We start from the raw sequence: 18,514 nt of genomic DNA, 5'->3' as shown, positions 1-18,514 counted from the left end.
GCTCACAAGATTACTCCGACCGTGCCTTACACGGTAAGGAAACTCTAGAAACACCTACAAATCACCAATTAGTGATAGAAACAACTCTTAGGCCTTGTTCTTTTAAGTGGATTTGAGGGAATGAATTTGAGAGGATTTGAAGATAATTTTTTTTATCGTTTTTTGAGAGAATTTGGAGGTAAATGAGAGTGAATTTGAAAATAAAATTTGTGAGAATTAGTATAGAATTGTATTCACATGAAAAATTAAAAAAAATTATTTTCAAATTCACTCTCATTTACCTCCAAATTTGCTCAAAAAAACGATAAAAAAAATTATCTTCAAATCCTCTCAAATCCCCTCAAATCCACTCAAAAGAACAAGTCCTTAGAGTTTAAATGGAACTAGAAATTAGGAGAAGGAAACTCCAAACATATGCAGGAGCAGAAATTCTATGAAACCATAAAATTATAGAAAACCGAAAAAAGAGGAATGAATCTTACCGGTTCAAAACGAGAAATTGATCGATAGAGATTGTTGTCATTGACGCAAGGACTTTTAGGCACTCTCTGATCGTTGAACAGATAACACTATAGTGAGAAATGGTAGAGAGAAGTCAGAAAACTTAAAGGAGAATATAGTTTTAGAGAGATAGATGTGATTTAGATAATGAATCGAACTTTAGAAATTTCTATTTATATTATAAGATTATTTAAAATAAAAATAAAAATAAAAATGTTCGTCTCATTATTTTAATACACTTATCTACTCTAATATTCTATTCTTTAGGTCCTTACAAAAACAAAATTAAAAATTTAATTATAATTGTGAGAGTAAAAACATATTTATCCCAAAAACATAAATAACTTCTATGAAATTCTTTCAAAGTAATCCAATATAACCAAATTTTAATATAAATTTAAGTAATTATTTTTAGTTAATTGCTACAAAATGATGCCAATATTTAAAAAGAGGAAGAAAAAAAAGATGTATTTAAAATCAGAATAGAGAAAAACTAAAAAAGAAAGAAAAAAATTGACGAAAGTAAAAAAAGGAAAAGATGAAAAATAGAGTTATAAATTTAAAATAAGATTTATAAAATAAAAAATAAATTTTATAAAATTTATACTTTTTAATAAATTAGAATTAATTTTTTATTTTTCATCAATAATATAGAACGTGCTAATAACATATTTTTTCTATTTACTAATCAAAATATCTTGGAACTTCTAAATGTTTTTACATCTGTTCCCAAACTTTACTTTAATTAATAAATTTTCCCTATTAGTCTGACTACGAGTGTTCAGTTTGCACCATGCTTTTAAACGTCTTATCTTCTTAATTTTAGCATTAATTAATTAATTCGACCGTTGATGGTCTGTTACTTTGACTGTTTCACTTGGCACAACACAAGTTTTACTTCTTACTTAATTGTTATTTAATTAATACAATTGAAAATTCCTTACCAATAATATTTTTTATTTTTATAAATAAATTGCATATAAGCTTAAGATGCTCATAACATGCAACTACGCATCTGAAAGAAATCACGTTTTTAAAAATTTAAAAATAACTTTGTACTGAAAAATAAAGCTAAATATATTTTTATTTGCTGACAAATTATCTAATTGTACTTATAACTTTTAACAAATTGTTTCTAACTTTGTTGTTATCCTATGATTTTTTTTTCATTTCACTTTTTGTTCTCAAAATGTATTTAATAAAACACTTCAAAATACGATTTCACTTGTTCTTTTGGGAAAAATAATGTAACAGTTTTTTAGGGAAAATAATTTCAAATAAAATTATCAGAGATCAATGGATAGCATACAACATCAAATAATCTACCGTTGATCTAATCTAACACATATTTAACTTTTCTAAACTTGTTCGACTATTTTTTTTTTCTTGTTAAAATTAATAATTTATTTAATTTAATAAATAATAAATATTGGAAAGAGTGGAGCGGGAAAAGAAATTCGAATTTCTCTGCTCTCTTCTCTCTCATTCGTTCCGCAACGTTCTCAAATCTCTTTCACTTTTGAACATTTCCAAATTAGTCTCGCTCTTCTTCTTCTTCTTCTCTCTACACACTTCGTTCTGCAACGTTCTGCAACATTTTCAAATCTCTTCCACTTTTAAACATTTCCAAATTAATTTCGCTCTTCTTCTTCTTCTTCTCTCTACACACTTCGAATTCAAGAATGGGCGTTGAGAACTACCACGTGATTGAACTCGTAGGCGAGGGTTCCTTCGGGAAGGTATACAAGGGAAGGCGCAAGCACACGGGGCTGGTAAGCTACTCTTCTGATTAGGGTTTCTTCTGAGTCGATCTTTGCGATTGTTATCTCACTTTCGATTCTCTATCACTAGACCGTTGCAATGAAGTTCATAATGAAGCATGGGAAAACTGAGAAGGATATTCACAATTTAAGGCAGGAAATCGAGGTGATTGGTTCATTTTTTTCTATACTGTTTTTACGCTATTTGAATCTCATTGTTAATGATTTTTAGTTGTTAAGAAATTTGAGAAGCGTTGGTCATGGAGTTTGTGTAGCTTGTTGTTTTGTGGCGTGGGTTTCTATTTTTGTCACCACTATAGTGTCAAAAGTATTTGGGTTTGGAACAGACATGTTGCCTCAGAGGTATGATCATCATGAGTATTTTGTTAAGAAGCTTCTTGTTAATGGTTACTATTTTTCAATTTTAATCATAATATCTGTTGTAATTATTATTATGATTGTTATTATTACCCGCGGACACAAAGACTTGTGTGTGTCTGCATTTTTATTAAGATATCAAAGATAGTTGCCTCGGCATTTACTGCAACGGTTACTACTATTCCCTTAACAAAGATAACATGGTGTGAAATTGTGGATGCAAAAAGCCCTTACGAAAAGTAGTATCACTTATAGATTAGTAATTTTGTGTCGTTACAGTTAAGTCATGAGGTAACATTAGTAGAAACAATCATTTCATTTTTTTTAAATGATTTGTTGATGTATTGCCCATTTGCATAACCAATGAATGCACCTGATTTTACCTTGTAGGGCATAAGGTTTTCTTGTTATTGTTCTTGCTACTTATTAATATGGTTATTAATTACTTATGTTTGTGCTGACTGGTGACATATGATATCCTTAACTTTGCAGATCTTAAGAAAGTTGAAGCATGAAAATATCATTCAAATGCTTGATTCCTTTGAAAGCCCGCAAGAATTTTGTGTCGTTACAGAATTTGCACAAGTAATCATCTGTATTTTCAGTTGACAAACTCATACTTCAGTATCTGAATGTTAACACCATTAATTGGTGATCTAAGTATACTCAGCTAGCTGATAGTGGAACAGAACTTTCAATTTAAATGTTGTCATGCTGAAAATTTGTTTTTATTTTGCAGGGTGAGCTATTTGAGATTCTTGAGGATGATAAGTGCCTTCCGGAAGGCCAAGTTCAAGCAATTGCAAAGCAATTGGTATTTCCTCTTATTAAGTGATCTTCGCTCTTTCTTTAATAACTTTCGATGAGGAAAACGCAGATGAATACTTTAATTGAATATGTGAGCACTATATATATATATATATATATATATATATATATATGCATGTATCTTATATCATCTTAGCAGAAGTTCATTTTTAGTTTGGGTTATGCAGGTAAAAGCTTTACACTATTTGCATTCCAATCGGATCATCCATCGCGATATGAAGCCCCAAAATATTCTAATTGGTGCTGGATCTGTTGTCAAGGTTTATTTAACTGCTAGTTTGTTCACATGGTGAAACATGCACTTAAATTTCTGTCTTATAGCTTGATATAGTAGAATTTGCCACTAATCCACTATCTATTGTCATGGTTTACATTGTAACCGAGTTTAAGCTTTGATTCATTCAATAGTTCGGTACACCTTTCCAATAACACACTTGGCGACACTTTGTGCATGTTTGGCTCAGCTTTTTTAATGTAAATATTTATTGTTTATTTTTCCAAAATTTGTCGTTGGAAGCTATAAATAAAAGCTTTTTTGAGCCCCTGAGAAGCTATTTCAACTTTCCTGCAAATGAGTACATCGGAAAGTGGTCTAATATGTGTGATTTTTTTCCCTTTCTTCTGAATATGTTGTAGCTTTGTGATTTTGGGTTTGCACGTGCAATGTCTACAAATACAGTTGTTTTGCGATCTATAAAAGGTTTGGCTGATCGGTATTGATTTTGTTACTTTTGGAATCTTTCACTGCAATTTATACTTGAGGATAGTTCTATAGTGTGCAAATATTTAGACATAGTATGTTTTACAGGCACTCCGTTGTATATGGCTCCAGAGCTTGTACGTGAACAACCTTACAACCACACTGTAGATTTATGGTCTCTTGGCGTCATACTGTATGTTGGGTCTCTCTATTTATCTTCATCTAGTAATGGACTTTTTATTGTGATTGTGGTCGATTGTTCATTAAATCTGGCCTAATGCTTAATGTCTTTATCGTAGATCCCTTTACAAGATTTACAACTGCCATTTGTATTTTGCTATATATTCATGGATGGAGAATGCGATTGCCATATAGATGTATTCTGAGTAGGTTCCTTTATTTAGTTGTATAACAAGAGGCTAAGTGTGAGAAGATGTTTAGGGTAAAGGAAGAGAGGATTGATGTGTTGGTGCTTTTGGTTTTTACTGAGTAAGCAGTGAGAGATGGCTGCTATGAAGTTGTCCTAGGTGTTTTTTCCTTTGCAACTCTTGGTTTCTCGTTTTAAATCCTTTCTATTTGTCACATACTTATGCCATTTTCTGGACAGAACTTCTTGTTTCATTCTAGCAGAAGATACTTTCCTCAGCTTCTTGCATGTAATATTCAACCATTCTTTCACCTTACCCTAGTGTAGTATGAATATTCCAGATCTGTTGCACTTTCCAAGAGTGATCTTAATGATGACGTTGTGTTACTAGTAGTTATGGTATTGTGTTTTGTTGAACAGCTTTCAGACCCTCAATTTTCTTTGCCAGTCATGAGTCACCTTGTTTTCATGTTTACAACAGGTATGAGTTATTTGTTGGCCAACCACCATTTTACACAAATTCTGTATATGCTCTCATCAGACACATTGTTAAGGTACATTTCCCAAATGCGTTACTTTTGTTATTTAATCACTTGTGTATATTTACTACTAGTTCAACAATCCAGGATCCTGTTAAATATCCTGATCGCATGAGTCCAAATTTCAAAAGCTTTTTGAAGGGTTTGCTTAACAAGGTAGCTCACTTGTGAATATATCCCTTTTTTTATTGTCACATTGCTTTATTTTACTTTGATCTACAATGATATTTAAAATGCTTTGCTTTCTGAATTTATTTCAAGTAGGCACCGGAAAGTCGTCTAACTTGGCCGGCTCTTCTTGAGCACCCATTTGTTAAAGAAACCTCTGATGAACATGAGGCCAGGGTTAGTATTAGATTGTTCCACAACATGTAACTTGGTTGATTTCTTAATTAATTTATTAAAACATGGATTGAAACTTCAGGAATTGCGAGAGATAAATGGTTCACGCATGCGCAGTGAAGCAGAACGGATGGTTGAAGGGAAAACCATTCAAACTCCAACAGGTTCAGCCACTTCTAGTTCTGCAAAGTGACAGTACCTACCTTAGTCGTATATATTGATAATATACAACCGAAGTATGCGTAATTTTTGTTACTTTCTATCCCTTCGTTGTAATAGTTTATTTTGTCACAGGCAAAAACAATCACATGGCAGGTATGGAGGGGCATATTGCTTCACCGCTTCAGAGTGAAGCTCAGTTAAATGGTCATAACATAGACAGAACTAACTCTTCAGTGCTTGATGATTCCCCGGGATTTTCAAATCAAAATATCGTAGAGTCAGGTAATTCTCCGGGCTTTATTGCTCATCATATGCCAATATCATTTCAAATCTTGTGTCTGCACTTCCAACTATTGGTATTCCTGTTTACATTCCTTCCTAGTGCATTTTGTTATGAAAAAAAGGGTACAGGTAAAAAAATTGGAATTACAAATGGTTCTTCATCCTGACATTTCTATTTTAATGTGTTAGGGATGTCTTTAACGTTTCCTCTTTAAATTAAAAAAAAAATCTAATATTTAAATTTAAATTGGTAGGGTGAGCTTTTTGTTAATGTAATTATGTTATATTTCTGATTTGTTCGGGGTGCTCATGAGAACAGACGTGACACGTATGTTCCGTCCAAAGGAATTGATTGAATGCCGCATACACTTAAAAAACCAAGAATTAAAGTGTGGGTATTGTTTTGGTCTAATATATGAGGTTAAGCCTATAAATGGGCTTGCTGGCCAATGAAAAGGGGATTCCTCGATATTTTAGGTTTCTTGTTTTTCTGATTTTGTCTAAACTCACATGTCCTTCGCATTTTCAAAGCTAACATTGCAAAATAATACTAATACAAAATGTTAAAATTTTCATTATGATCTCTCTCCATTCCAATCACTTCCTTTGGAGCTGTATCCTTTCATACAAATGAATTGGTGGAAACTGTAAAAGCATCTGCTGTTCAAACATTGACATTTTTTTTTTTGAGTTTTGTCCTACCCGTGTATTATACTTGAATTCTTGTTTAGGCTTTAAGCCTTTGATTGACCAATTTTTTTTTGAGGAATGGATGCATGCATAACATTCGTATGCATCCATTACGGGACTTTAGTGACGTGTTCTTAAGGATTGAACTATGAACTTGTGTTACAATTTCTGTTCTGTTAACTTTCTGAAATAAATTTTCAAATGTCTCGATTATTATTCTTTATTTTCACGAATACGTGTAATATGATTGACGTAAATACTTCTGGACAGGCTGCCAAAGATTGGACAGACTTGAAAATAACTCTCGTACAGTTAAAAGTGCAAAAATAATTGGTCAAGATAATGAAGCGTTGGGACATATTCTGCTACCACTGCAAAAATGGTCAAAAGGATCTCAAAACATTTGCAGGTATATATGAATTTCATGCTCAAAATAAAACTTCTATTTTCCAGATTAAATTCTCCTGAATCTCATTAAATGTTGAGTTGGTTTTAATATCTGGAGTTTACTCATTGTAACTTTTCTTTTAAGATTTTTTTCAATTTTAATATTCAGAAGCTGGAAGTATTGTTTTTGACTTGGAATGTAGAAATGCTATCTTGTTATCCTTCCAAAACATGGTTTTATTGTATTTCTGCTCAATGCATAATGTTTTTCGTATAGTTTTAAAAGTTCAATCACAAATTTGCAACGTGCTTTCTCTCTCTCTAGTTAAGTAAATCATGTGTTGTCTATTTTACTTCCTTGATTGGCTGCTTTTGTACGTCAGGCTGTTAGAGGGTCTCTAGCAGTCATTCTATAAACTTTTTATTGTTGCATTTTTAAACTATTTACTTGAAATAGACTTAGTTTGTGTTTGGACGTTGACGGGGCCAAGAGCCATAGTTAAATGCTGTTTACTTTTTTTTTTTTTCTCTTGTTGATACTGCAAGACCAGCCAGATGATGTTTGCTGGTTGGTAGTGAGAGGTTTAGTTCACTTCCTTGATTGTCTGCTTTTGTATGTCAAACTGTCAGAATGTCTCTGGTAATCATTGTAAAACTAATTAATGTTTAATGTTGTGTTTTTATCAAAACTAATTAATTGAAACAGCCTTATTTTATAAATGTTTTTCTTAATTAAAAGTATGTTTGGACAAACTTCTTTACAAGGACCTGTAAGAAAGAAAAATAAAAAAAATGAAATATGTTTCTTCAAATGTTAAAATTAGCTTATGTATAAGCTAATTTGTAGAAACTCTATCTTCTACTTTTTCTAAGTTTTTATTTTTTAACATATGTACAAGTTAAATTTAGCTTTTGGAGAAACTCATTGCACTTTTTTTCTTATTTTTTCTCTTCTAGAAATCCTCATGGAGACGTTTTTTCCAATCAGGTTCTATGTGACATTTTAGTTTATTTTTTATTCTAGGCAAATAGTTTGTAATGTACTTGGCTTCTATTTTGTGCCAGCAGCACCATGTTGTTTTTATGTCTTCCTAAGATCTCTCTTGTCATACCTTGGGTATTTTCAGCAGGTATCGTCATAAATGATTTGTTGAGAAAGGCTTTATGTAACTTACTTTTTCTATTTTTATAATTATCTTCTCAGTTGTATTCTCAATTGTAGTTTGCTGCGAAGGACGTAAAAGTGCTAATATTAGTGTTATTTGATTTGCAGATACTGCTGCATCACATAAACCCTTTTAAGTTTTCATTGTTTCTGACTAAATCATTGTCTTTTATTTTTGAAATAGTAATGCAAACTCAGAGTCTAGTGTTTTTTGGGCTTTTCATTTCATGTATTTTTTTTTTTCATGGAAAAATAGGTTCCCTTTAGTGTGGTGTTGTCCTATTCTCTCTTTATTTTCTACATAAAAATAAAATAAATCATATTGATTGACGACAAGTAGGCTTTATATAGTTATTTAAATTTTAAAACACTTTCAGCAATTCAGTGACCTTTAAATTAAAAGTTATTGCTTTTTAGGCTCGAGTACACAACTTTCATAATTATCTTTGAAGTCTAATTGCATGTGAGCAATGTACAGTGATCAAGATGTTCCTCAATCAAATCAGTCATTGAGGATTCTCTCAAACCTAGTTGCAGCTGGTGCCTTCAATTCTAGTGGACGAATAGATGAACTAATAAGAGAGCTTCTTGTGTTTACTGGATCTGTTATAGCCATTAAGTCCTCTGAAGTTACTGACATGATAGCAAAGGTACATGACAATGACATCTATTATATTATTTTTGTTTTTAAATTTTGACTGGTAAAACATGATTGGATTTTAGTTTGATGCATGCTAGAATATTTCAGTCCGTGTGAATATCTCAGAACTTTTTTTTTTGGAATATAATCTATTATGGAATCATTTAGTTTACTAGTTATATAATTTAGGAAGCAATCTTAGTAATTGTTGAAGAAGCGATCTTAGGAGCTGTTTATAATTTCTTATGTTTCTTGATTTGTTTACTTAATAAATTTATTTAGAGCTAGCAGTCTTATTCATTGTATTAGTGAACTCGGGCTTATACTAGGCGTACAACTATGTAATCTGATTAATAAGTTATTGTATTTATAAATTGGTAGCATTGCTCTGAACTTTACACACATCGTATGTATTCTACCTCGTTATCCATGAAACTATTACTCCCTTATTCTCCTTTAGTTCTTCCTTTAGCCTCAATATTTGAGATGACAAGAGAGTGGTTTTGTCCATGTGGATGGGGTTTGTCCTTTTAGCTTTGTTGAGTTCCAATAATGTGAAAACTCTTTATCAATTGCCTCCCAAAATATCATCCTTGAGAGCCCATGTTTTTTTAAGACTGTTTTTTTCTTGAAGTATATGGGAAAAATTGGGGGAGCATCTAGGGAAAAGACTAGTAGAAGCCCTATTTTTTGAAAACTGCCTTAATTGATTGCACTCATTCCTGGACTGCTTTGATTATGTCCTAGCATCTAGGGAAAAGACTAGTAGAAGCCCTATTGTTGGAAAACTGCCTTAATTGATTGCACTCATTCCTGGACTGCTTTGATTATGTCCTAATAGAGTTGGTAGCCTCTTGGAAAGGGATGGCTACCTATTGAAGGATTGACAAGAAGGGTTGAGTCAAGTGTTGGGTAGTGCAACTTTTAAGACGTTGGTTCTTGTTAGAAGTCTCACATCAACTAGAGATAAGACCAATTTAGAGTATATATGTGGTGCATATCTCACCTTACAAGCTAGTTTTATAAGGTTGAGTCAGGTTTAAAATCCATTTCTTAACATGATATTAGAGCCGTGGGTTAGAGTCTATCGTAGTGAAATTTGATGTTCGTTGGGTTTATTGTTCCACTCATTATCGGACCACCCATTAATATTGTTGGAAATCCTACATCGACCAAAGATAAGACCAATTTAAAGTATATAAGTGGACGCAAACCTTACCTTACAAGCTGGTTTTGTGGGGTTGAATTAGGTTTAAAGTTTACTTCTTAACTTGGTATCAGAGCTAGGTTAGAGTTTATCCTAGCGAAATTTGTTGGGCATATCCTTCCACCCGCTATTGGACCACCCATTAGTGTCTAGTCTCACGCTTGAGAAGTATATACCTCGGCATGAGGAGATGTGTTGGAAGTCCCAAATCAACTAAAGATAAGATCAATTTAAAGTATATAATTGGGTGCAAACCTTATTTTACAAGCTGGTTTTGTGGAGTTGAGCTAGGCTTAAAGTCCCCTTCTTAACAAATATCTAGTTCCATGCTCGAGATGTATATACCTCAATGTGAAGGGAGTGTGTAGGAAGTTCCACATTGATTAAAGATAAGACCAATTTAGAGTATATATATGGTGGTATAAACCTCACTTCTTATTTGTGGAGTTGAATTAGATTTTAAACTAAAATTCTAAGACCTAGTAAGGAGAGTAAGGAAAGCTATTGGCCAAACCACTAATGAAAGATATAGATTCAAATTGTTTGCCATTAGACATAACTTATGATAGGACATAATGGCATTGGTTGATTGAAGTGCTGATTGCATCTGGTTAGGCTTTTGTAACACATTGTTTAAGAAGGCATTAATCCCAGCACATGAATTAAATTAGACGCTCTTAGTTTAATGAGGCAGACATTAAACTGGGTTTGTCTACATTTTGGGTTTTTGACAATAACCGACTATTCCCAAGTTTAAGCTATTTTATTTGGTGCAGGGTTTCTCTATCACTAAGATTTTGCTAGATAATGGCGGAAGTTGCTTTTCAAGATCTTATCTAAGTCACTGGGTTGAATTTGTTGAGATCTATTCTCAGGTAACACTTTTTCCGTCATGAAATTCACATCTTGATAATTTATATTTTCAATAAAAGTTGTGCCGTTTTCATTCATTTTTTCACCCAGCCTATATGCACTGAATACTAGTTTGTATAACTTAGATGCATAAGCTCTTGATAATTGTCTGTTTCTTACTTGTTTTTAGTACTTAATATTATAAGATTTTCAGGTTGTAGCATCAAATAATGATGCATCTGGAAGAGTTCTCTATGAATCCAGTGCTTGCATTACAGTCATGCTGTCTGGAGTTGCTCAGGTGCTCATGTCATCTCAAATTTCAGGCCAAGAGACATCGAATGAAACAGCTAACAAAATTTTAGACCACGCAAAAACGATGGGTTTAGTGGACCATCTATGTCTGTGTTTAGCCACATCTGGATCAAGTCTTATTTCTGGTTCTTCCAACATGTTAAGGGCTGCTTCTGAAGCATGCAGAGCTATCTGGTCTTTGATTAATGCACTGGATATTCTTTTTATGAAAAAATGTGCCATTTTGTTTCCCATTAATGCGTTGCGCAGTCATTCTTTGCATAGGATGGAAGTTTTGCAACATGAGCAAAATCTCTTTGACAAAGCAGATTCAGCAAAAATTGTTGATTCAATGACAAGAGCATTTCTTAGATCTAAAGCTGTCCAGGTTGCTGTTTACTATTGTTTTCACCAACGACTTGAGTCTGCAATGAATTGTTGTCTTCAGGTAATTGTGGTTTACTGCTTGCCCCTTTTTTTGGATATATGGCAACGCATTTTATACATGTTTTATATTGGTCAAATCTGGTAAATCAATCAAATATTTTTTTTTGCTGTTTTCTTGATGATGTTGTAGAACATAATTCCTATTTGCACAAAGCTTGTGGTTGTAATTATGGCAGAGGTAAAGGTGATTTAATTTTTATATTCTGTTTTTCCAGCTTTTGTCAAGGTGCTGCCTACATAATGAAATTGTTCCAGCTGTCCTTTGTGGTCTTCCCAGTTCCCTTCCGGTGACTACTGTTGTTAGTGGGGGTGGTGATGGAACTATTGTTTCAGAAGTTTTCACTGTTTTATCATTATGCAGTTCCTCTGTTAACAAAGACGCACAGAGTATAGAACCAAGTAATGTAAAGTTCAAATTAACAACTCCTTCTGCTCTGGTTCGACATTCATGTCTTGTTCTCGCAATAATTGCTCAGTGTTTGAAGTCAACGGGAAGAAATTCAGCAATGTTTATGCTCACTACCGCACCAAAGAAGCAGCTTGCTCGACTTTCGGTGCTTTCACATCATATTAGTCATGATGATAAAATAAAAGCCTCCATCGAACCTCAAAGTGCATCAGCCATGTTGGCTTTGGCATCCATTCTGTCTCTCGAGTCTGGGGCTTTAGTTGAGTCTCCAATATCTGAAATTGCAATACCTTTAATTCCTCGAACCTCTACACTAAGTGATCATCTTAAATTTTCATGTGGCAACGAAAATGAATTGGACCCTTGCAACTTCAGTGGGAAACTCTCTTATTGGCAAGGGGTAAGAGATGGGTATGTTGGTCTTTTAGATTCCAGAATCAAGTGGGGAGGACCATTGGCTGTTCAGCAGTTGTGTGCAAGTGGCATTCCTCTACTTCTTATGGGCTTATTAGGCAATGATGTTTTAAACGCATCTCATGGAACCGACCATCAAAATGATAGAGTTGGATTGTCTCCAATTGGTGTTGTATGGACAATTTCATTATTATGTCATTGTCTTTCTGGAGGTGCTTTGGTATATCGTCAAATTTTGATTAGGAATGAACATATTAAGCTCATTTCTAACTTGATATGTGATGTTCATATCAAGTTAGTGAAATGCTGGATCGGACCTGGTGGAGGGAAAGCAGGAGTCAGAGATCTAATAAATGCTGTGATAGATATCTTAGCATTTCCTTTTGTTGCTCTTCAAAATGCACCTGGCTTGCCTTCAGCCACTGCTTCTGTCAGCAGTGGCTTTCTTCTTAATATGGGCTCCCCTGGTCAGAGAGTATGCATGGAAGATAAGGGTATAGTTAAGGCAATTGAAGAAGATATGGGAAAATATATTAAGATACTTGTAGAGGTAAATTCTTTTTTCGATTCCTCATTTGGTAATTTTTATTGGAGATTAAGAAGCTCCAAACAATATCATTGTATCATGTGATAGTAGTGAGATGTCAAAGTAACTGTTCTAATAGTTCCTATTACTTATATTTTGTTTTCAGTTGATTAGCCGATGAATTGCTATATTTACTTTAATGGTCATGTTATCATCATTAAATGGTTTGAACTTTTCAGGTTGGTGTGCCTGGTATTATCCTTCGGTGTGTAGATCATATGGATTTGAATGATTTGGGCAGGCCTGTCGCATTTCTGGCTAAGATAGTATGTCACCGACCTTTGGCAATCCAACTCGTGAGTAAAGGTCTTTTGGATCCAAATAGGATGAGAAAGTTGTTTGATTGTTCGGGCCCAAAAGAGGTCACACTGGATGCTCTTATGATTATTTCTGATCTGGCTCGCATGGACAAGGTTAGTTTCATTTTCCATTAAATGATTTTGTGAATGCAAATACCAAAGTCAGTCAGTTCTTACCTTTATTCTATCTATTCTTTTTACTAAGGCTGGTGAGTGCACATAAAAGAAAGAGGTACATGGGTGGAGATAGTGCTGTCTATTTTTCATAAATGTATTTTTGTGTTAAAAAAATAAAAAGAATCTTTAGTTTACTTATTTGGTATTCACAGATGCAGCCATTCTCAAGTTAATCCTCTAAGGATATATTTAGTTTTTGTGAATTTATTGAACTTTTAGACTTTATATAGAGACTAGACTATCTTCAGTCTAAGGCTTTGTCTGCAGGTATTTGTTTCAGTGTCAAAATGTCATTTTGATTTCAGTTGGTTCTAGTTTTACTTTGAACAAATATATACTCGCGGTTTCTGTATTTGCATTTTGGATATTCCTTAATCATATTTTGAAAAATCATTACTGTCTGTTTACTGGTGGTCAGGTATTCTATGAGTACATTAAAGGTGCTACTATTTTGGAGTTCTTGAAAGATTTTCTTTCACACGAGGATCCCAATGTGCGTGCCAAAGCCTGCAGTGCTCTCGGGAACATGTGTCGTCATAGCGCCTATTTTTATAGTTCTCTTGTAAGTGTTCTAAATAATGGTATTTGCCTTAAAGTAATTTATTAAGACAATGATATTTCGTTGTTGGATGTTTTTTTCTTTACATGATTTCATCTACTTCAGCCATTTTCTCCTGCTGTTTATTTTTTGGTTACTATTAAGCAATTATGTATTTTCAACTGTTAAATATGAACAATTTTATGAAAAAGATTTATACTATGGCCGTAAGTGTTCCTTTCTGGATGGACACAGCACACGTGTGAAAAACGAAAGTGATTTTATGCTTTCTTCTGTTCTCATATTTTGAATTCTCTTATTTTCAATTGTGATTTCCAGGCTAGACATCAAATTGTTGGTATCCTTATCGAAAGATGTTCTGATCCAGACAAACGAACACGAAAGTTTGCTTGTTTTGCTGTAAGTTTTACCACGTTCCCGCTACAGAACCTAAAACTTGATCATAACGGTGTCGTTCATATTTAGTTCTTATGCGTTTGATTTTATAAATTTGTTTATTTTGGCTTTAGGATATTGTTGTGTTGTGGTATATGATTTCCAAAATACATTTGATTTTTATTGGTTAACTGTTAGAATTTGTTAGTAAAAAAAAGTTGAATTTACAATCGTTCCTATTTTTTCATTCAAACCTATCAGATCAATCTTATATTTTCAAATAAGTGGGAGAGTTGAACTCTCCTTACCTCGCTTTCACTAAACCATCCTTAAATCGAGATATTAGTGTAATTGCATGGCATAATAACATAAAATGCGATCAATTATTTCTTTAATGATTCACTTGTCAAACATTTAACTGTTTAAATTGTCGATGTACAAAGATGTGTCTAGCACAAATTTATCCTTCTTGCTTTAGATATGATGCTATCCTGTTTATGTTTTCTTATACCGTACACTTACCACTTTTCTTATATTTTCATCTCTTCTAATCTGGTGCACCATACCTGAATTCAGATTGGAAATGCAGCTTACCACAATGACTTGTTGTATGAGGAGCTGAGGAGATCGATTCCTCATTTAGCAAATTTGTTACAAATGGCTGAGGAAGATAAGACTAAGGCAAATGCAGCGGGAGCACTTAGCAATCTGGTTCGCAACTCTGACAAACTTTGTGAAGACATAGTATCTAAAGGAGCTGTTCAGGTTAGTGCAAAACTGCATTTTTTTTTTTAACATTGTGAAAGTTTTTATTTATGTTCTCAAGCTCAAGTGGTATCTATTTCAACAACTTATTAACTGATTTTTTTAAATATATTTTGTATTCCTCAAATTTATTATTTATAAACTGGATCATATTTTTCCAAATTTGAGAGATTAAATTAAACTTTTCATAGTTTGGAAAACTAAAATAGGAGATATTCCACATTCTTATGGATTAAAAATATGATTAAATTTTAATAATGCGTCTGGATTGAAAATTTTCAGAAAATGTTCATTTTTTAGAAATCTAAATATTTTATAATAAAGTATGTCATTTTAGTAGAGAATTTTAAAAATAATTGTAAGTTAAAAAGTTTATTGAAGTAATTTAATTTATTGTTGGCTTGGGTAAAAATGAGACGGGATCAATTCAAACAACGAGGTTCACGTGGTTGACTTGACATTTTTTTCAAATTATGATGATCAATTTTTTGACATTATTAAATATTTATCTTAATATTGATTAAAAATGTTTTAGTCAATGTAAGGTTGGTGAAGTTTTTAACTAACTAAAGTAAGTTAGAAATTCAATCAAATATTAAAAAAATAGTGAAAACCAACTGACTATTCAATCAACTATTTGTTTTTTTTTTCTTCATATTTTGGTCGAAAACAAATGACTGATATTTTGAATTATTACTTAGAAATTCAATCAAATGTTAAAAAAATAAATCTAGTGAAAACCAATTTACTATTTGTTTTTTATATTTTGGTTGAAGAAAAAACTTAATTACTATTATTTATATGATACTATTGACTGATATTTGAATTATTAGTTAAAAATTCAATCAAATGTTAAAATAAAATCTAGTGTGTATTCTATTTGGTTTTTTATATTTTGGTCTAAATAAAACCTTAATTACTAAATAAAACCTTAAACCCTCGGATGGTCCTCTTATTTATATGAAAATCTCAAATGAGTCATCATATTTTCAACTGTTTCAATTGGGTCTATGTATTTGCAAAATATCTTAATTGGGTCTAAATATTTATAAAATTGAACTAATTTTGCCATAATCGTTAAGTTGTCACAAACGGTGTTGAGATAGATATAGTGAGGTGGATATTTTCTCTTAAAAAAGTATGCTGCCACTTATGACATGGAATTTAATAAATTAAAAAAAAGTAGAAAAATTATGCTAGCAAAAAAAAAAAGGAGAAAAATAACCTGCACTCAGAAAAATCACATAGACCCAATTTGAAAAATCCTTCGAACCCTCACCACTACCCTCATCATCCTCGCTGTCATACTTCTTATCCATCTCAAAACCAGTAGAAAACTGCACAGGAAACACTAATTGACCATCAAATTCATTTTCTTGTTTTGGTTCTTGATAACCGAAATTGCCAGCTCGTGGCTCCAACAGACGAGTTCAAGGTACAACCGTCTCGGTGTAGTCATTCGGTAGGCCAAGGTCCCACTGCAAGTGCTCAATGAGTGGCAGTGGGATTTTGTGGATTCTTGCAATCATCAAGAGTTTCAAGAGCTTGTTAGATGGTTGGTATACGAGCTGCTCCTCGGCGTCAAGGTGTAGGGTTGGAGGATGGTGGGAGTGGGGAGGAACTCTTTGAAGACGGAGGGGTACTTGCGGATGAATTTGATGGGGCAGAAGGGAAAGTGAAGGGTGCTTTTGATGAGTGAAAGAGGGAGGGATTTGGAGGGTTCACGTTTGATGAAGGTTTTGAGGGAGATCACGGGTTTAAGGCTTTTCTCGCGCTCCACCGCGTGATCCAGGTCGCGGTCGCGGACGAGCTTGAATGTGCCATCAAAGATGGTTCAGAGGTGGTGGCGCTGGTGGTAGGGAGGAGGAGGACGATTTTGGGTTGGGGTGCGGCGGGGACAGGAGGAGGGGGCTTTCTTGGATGTTCACCTGATTCATTTTGGAGGAGGAGCTTGCTTCTGATAAGGCGTAGATACCAGCCATTGCCTTCCACTGATGCAAACAGGAAATGCCACCACAAATGCCATTTGGTTGCGCCATCGCGAGCACTTTCCTTACCCCAGATAGAAGATCAAACGAAGAAGAAAAAGAGAACGACCAAGGGTTGCCATGCCATAATCTCTTAAATTAAATAAAAATTCCAAGTAATAAAATATTTTGACATCAGCGTATTAATTATGGAACACGTCAGCACCAACTAACACCGTTTGTTACAATTTAACGGTTATGACAAAATTGACTCAATTTACAAAAAATATGACCCAATTGAGACACTTAAAAACATGAGGACCTAACTGAGATTACCATAAAAAAACGAGGACCAACAACTGATATTTTGAAATTATTAAATACCGTTTAATATTCAAATAGTTTTTATATTTAAATCTAATTAAATTCTTTATGTAAAAGTAAAAAGTGCTATATTCAAATAAAATAGTTTAAAAAACTTTAGTAGTAGTTTTAACATGTATAGATATATGTAAACTTAATTAAAAAAACCTTTGTTTTGATTTCCATTTCATGGCTATAGGGAAAATAATATTGGCTATGTTCTCTTTCACAAAATTATAATAAAATCGTGCAAGTCATGCAACTTTGTAATCTAAAAAACCAGTGAACTATTAATGTCAATCTCTCCAACAGTCAATTTTTTAAAATTTTAGTGGTAGTGATACTCAACTACTTGCTTTGGATGCAACTAATTCTTTGTATGGGTTGGATCGTGTTTTTCCCTTGCAGTCTCTGCTGAAATTAATTTCTGATTGTGCGGTATCAGCCCTAAATCCAGGCAGAAATGATTCAGGAAACGAATCTCCGCTTAAGATCGCTCTGTTTTCCCTTGCAAAGATGTGTGCACATCCACTCTGTAGACAATTCATCCGTTCATCACCTTTGTTCCCTGTGATTGGAAGGCTTCAGCAGTCTCCAGAATCATCCATAGCCAAATATGCCTCCGTCATCATTGGTAAAGTTGCTGATCCTTGACATTTTAAAATATATGCAATGTACATATATTGTAATGTCTATTCTAAGTGTTTAGTTTCTCTCTTCATGACTGTAACTTATTACTCAATCCTCTTAATTTTATTACCATTTATTGAAGAAAAATACATAAGTTAACATTATTAATGATTTCATAGTTAACAATGCAAAATTTATAATGAGTAATTAACTTTGATAACTGACACGTGCTTTGTACGATATGCTTTATACGATATACCATATTCTGAACAACCTGTACATTTAATAGTTTGTGTACTAAGTGAAAATTTTATTGTAATGTTAATATATAATTTTTGTTGACTGTTAAATTTAAAATAATTTAGTGATTTAATTTTAATAAAAAATAAGACCAATAAAAAGGCAAAGTTCTTAATTTGCAAGAAAAAA

General features: G+C 33.1%; 1 protein-coding gene across 1 annotated transcript; it reads left to right on the top strand.

The window, feature by feature from the left end:
* The first annotated feature begins 1,994 nt into the window (after positions 1-1,994).
* On the top strand, positions 1,995-18,299 carry FU (kinase family with ARM repeat domain-containing protein). Its single transcript, XM_088095636.1, has 22 exons — positions 1,995-2,273; positions 2,353-2,427; positions 3,132-3,224; positions 3,379-3,453; positions 3,635-3,727; positions 4,104-4,167; positions 4,276-4,360; positions 5,016-5,088; positions 5,161-5,229; positions 5,338-5,418; positions 5,498-5,579; positions 5,710-5,859; positions 6,820-6,958; positions 8,580-8,751; positions 10,725-10,823; positions 11,015-11,542; positions 11,757-12,914; positions 13,130-13,363; positions 13,845-13,988; positions 14,304-14,384; positions 14,937-15,125; positions 17,864-18,299. Exons 1-22 carry the CDS (start codon positions 2,184-2,186, stop codon positions 18,107-18,109), a joined length of 4,020 nt encoding a protein of 1,339 aa, XP_087951762.1. The 5' UTR covers positions 1,995-2,183; the 3' UTR covers positions 18,110-18,299.
* Positions 18,300-18,514: the final 215 nt, after the last annotated feature.

Source organism: Vigna umbellata, chromosome 8 (assembly GCF_029865625.1).
Source record: "Vigna umbellata cultivar VRB3 chromosome 8, Vumbellata_1.0, whole genome shotgun sequence".
Taxonomy (NCBI): domain Eukaryota; kingdom Viridiplantae; phylum Streptophyta; class Magnoliopsida; order Fabales; family Fabaceae; genus Vigna; species Vigna umbellata.
The sequence above is the reverse complement of the archived record's forward strand: the minus strand, read 5'-3'. Positions and strand labels throughout refer to the sequence as shown.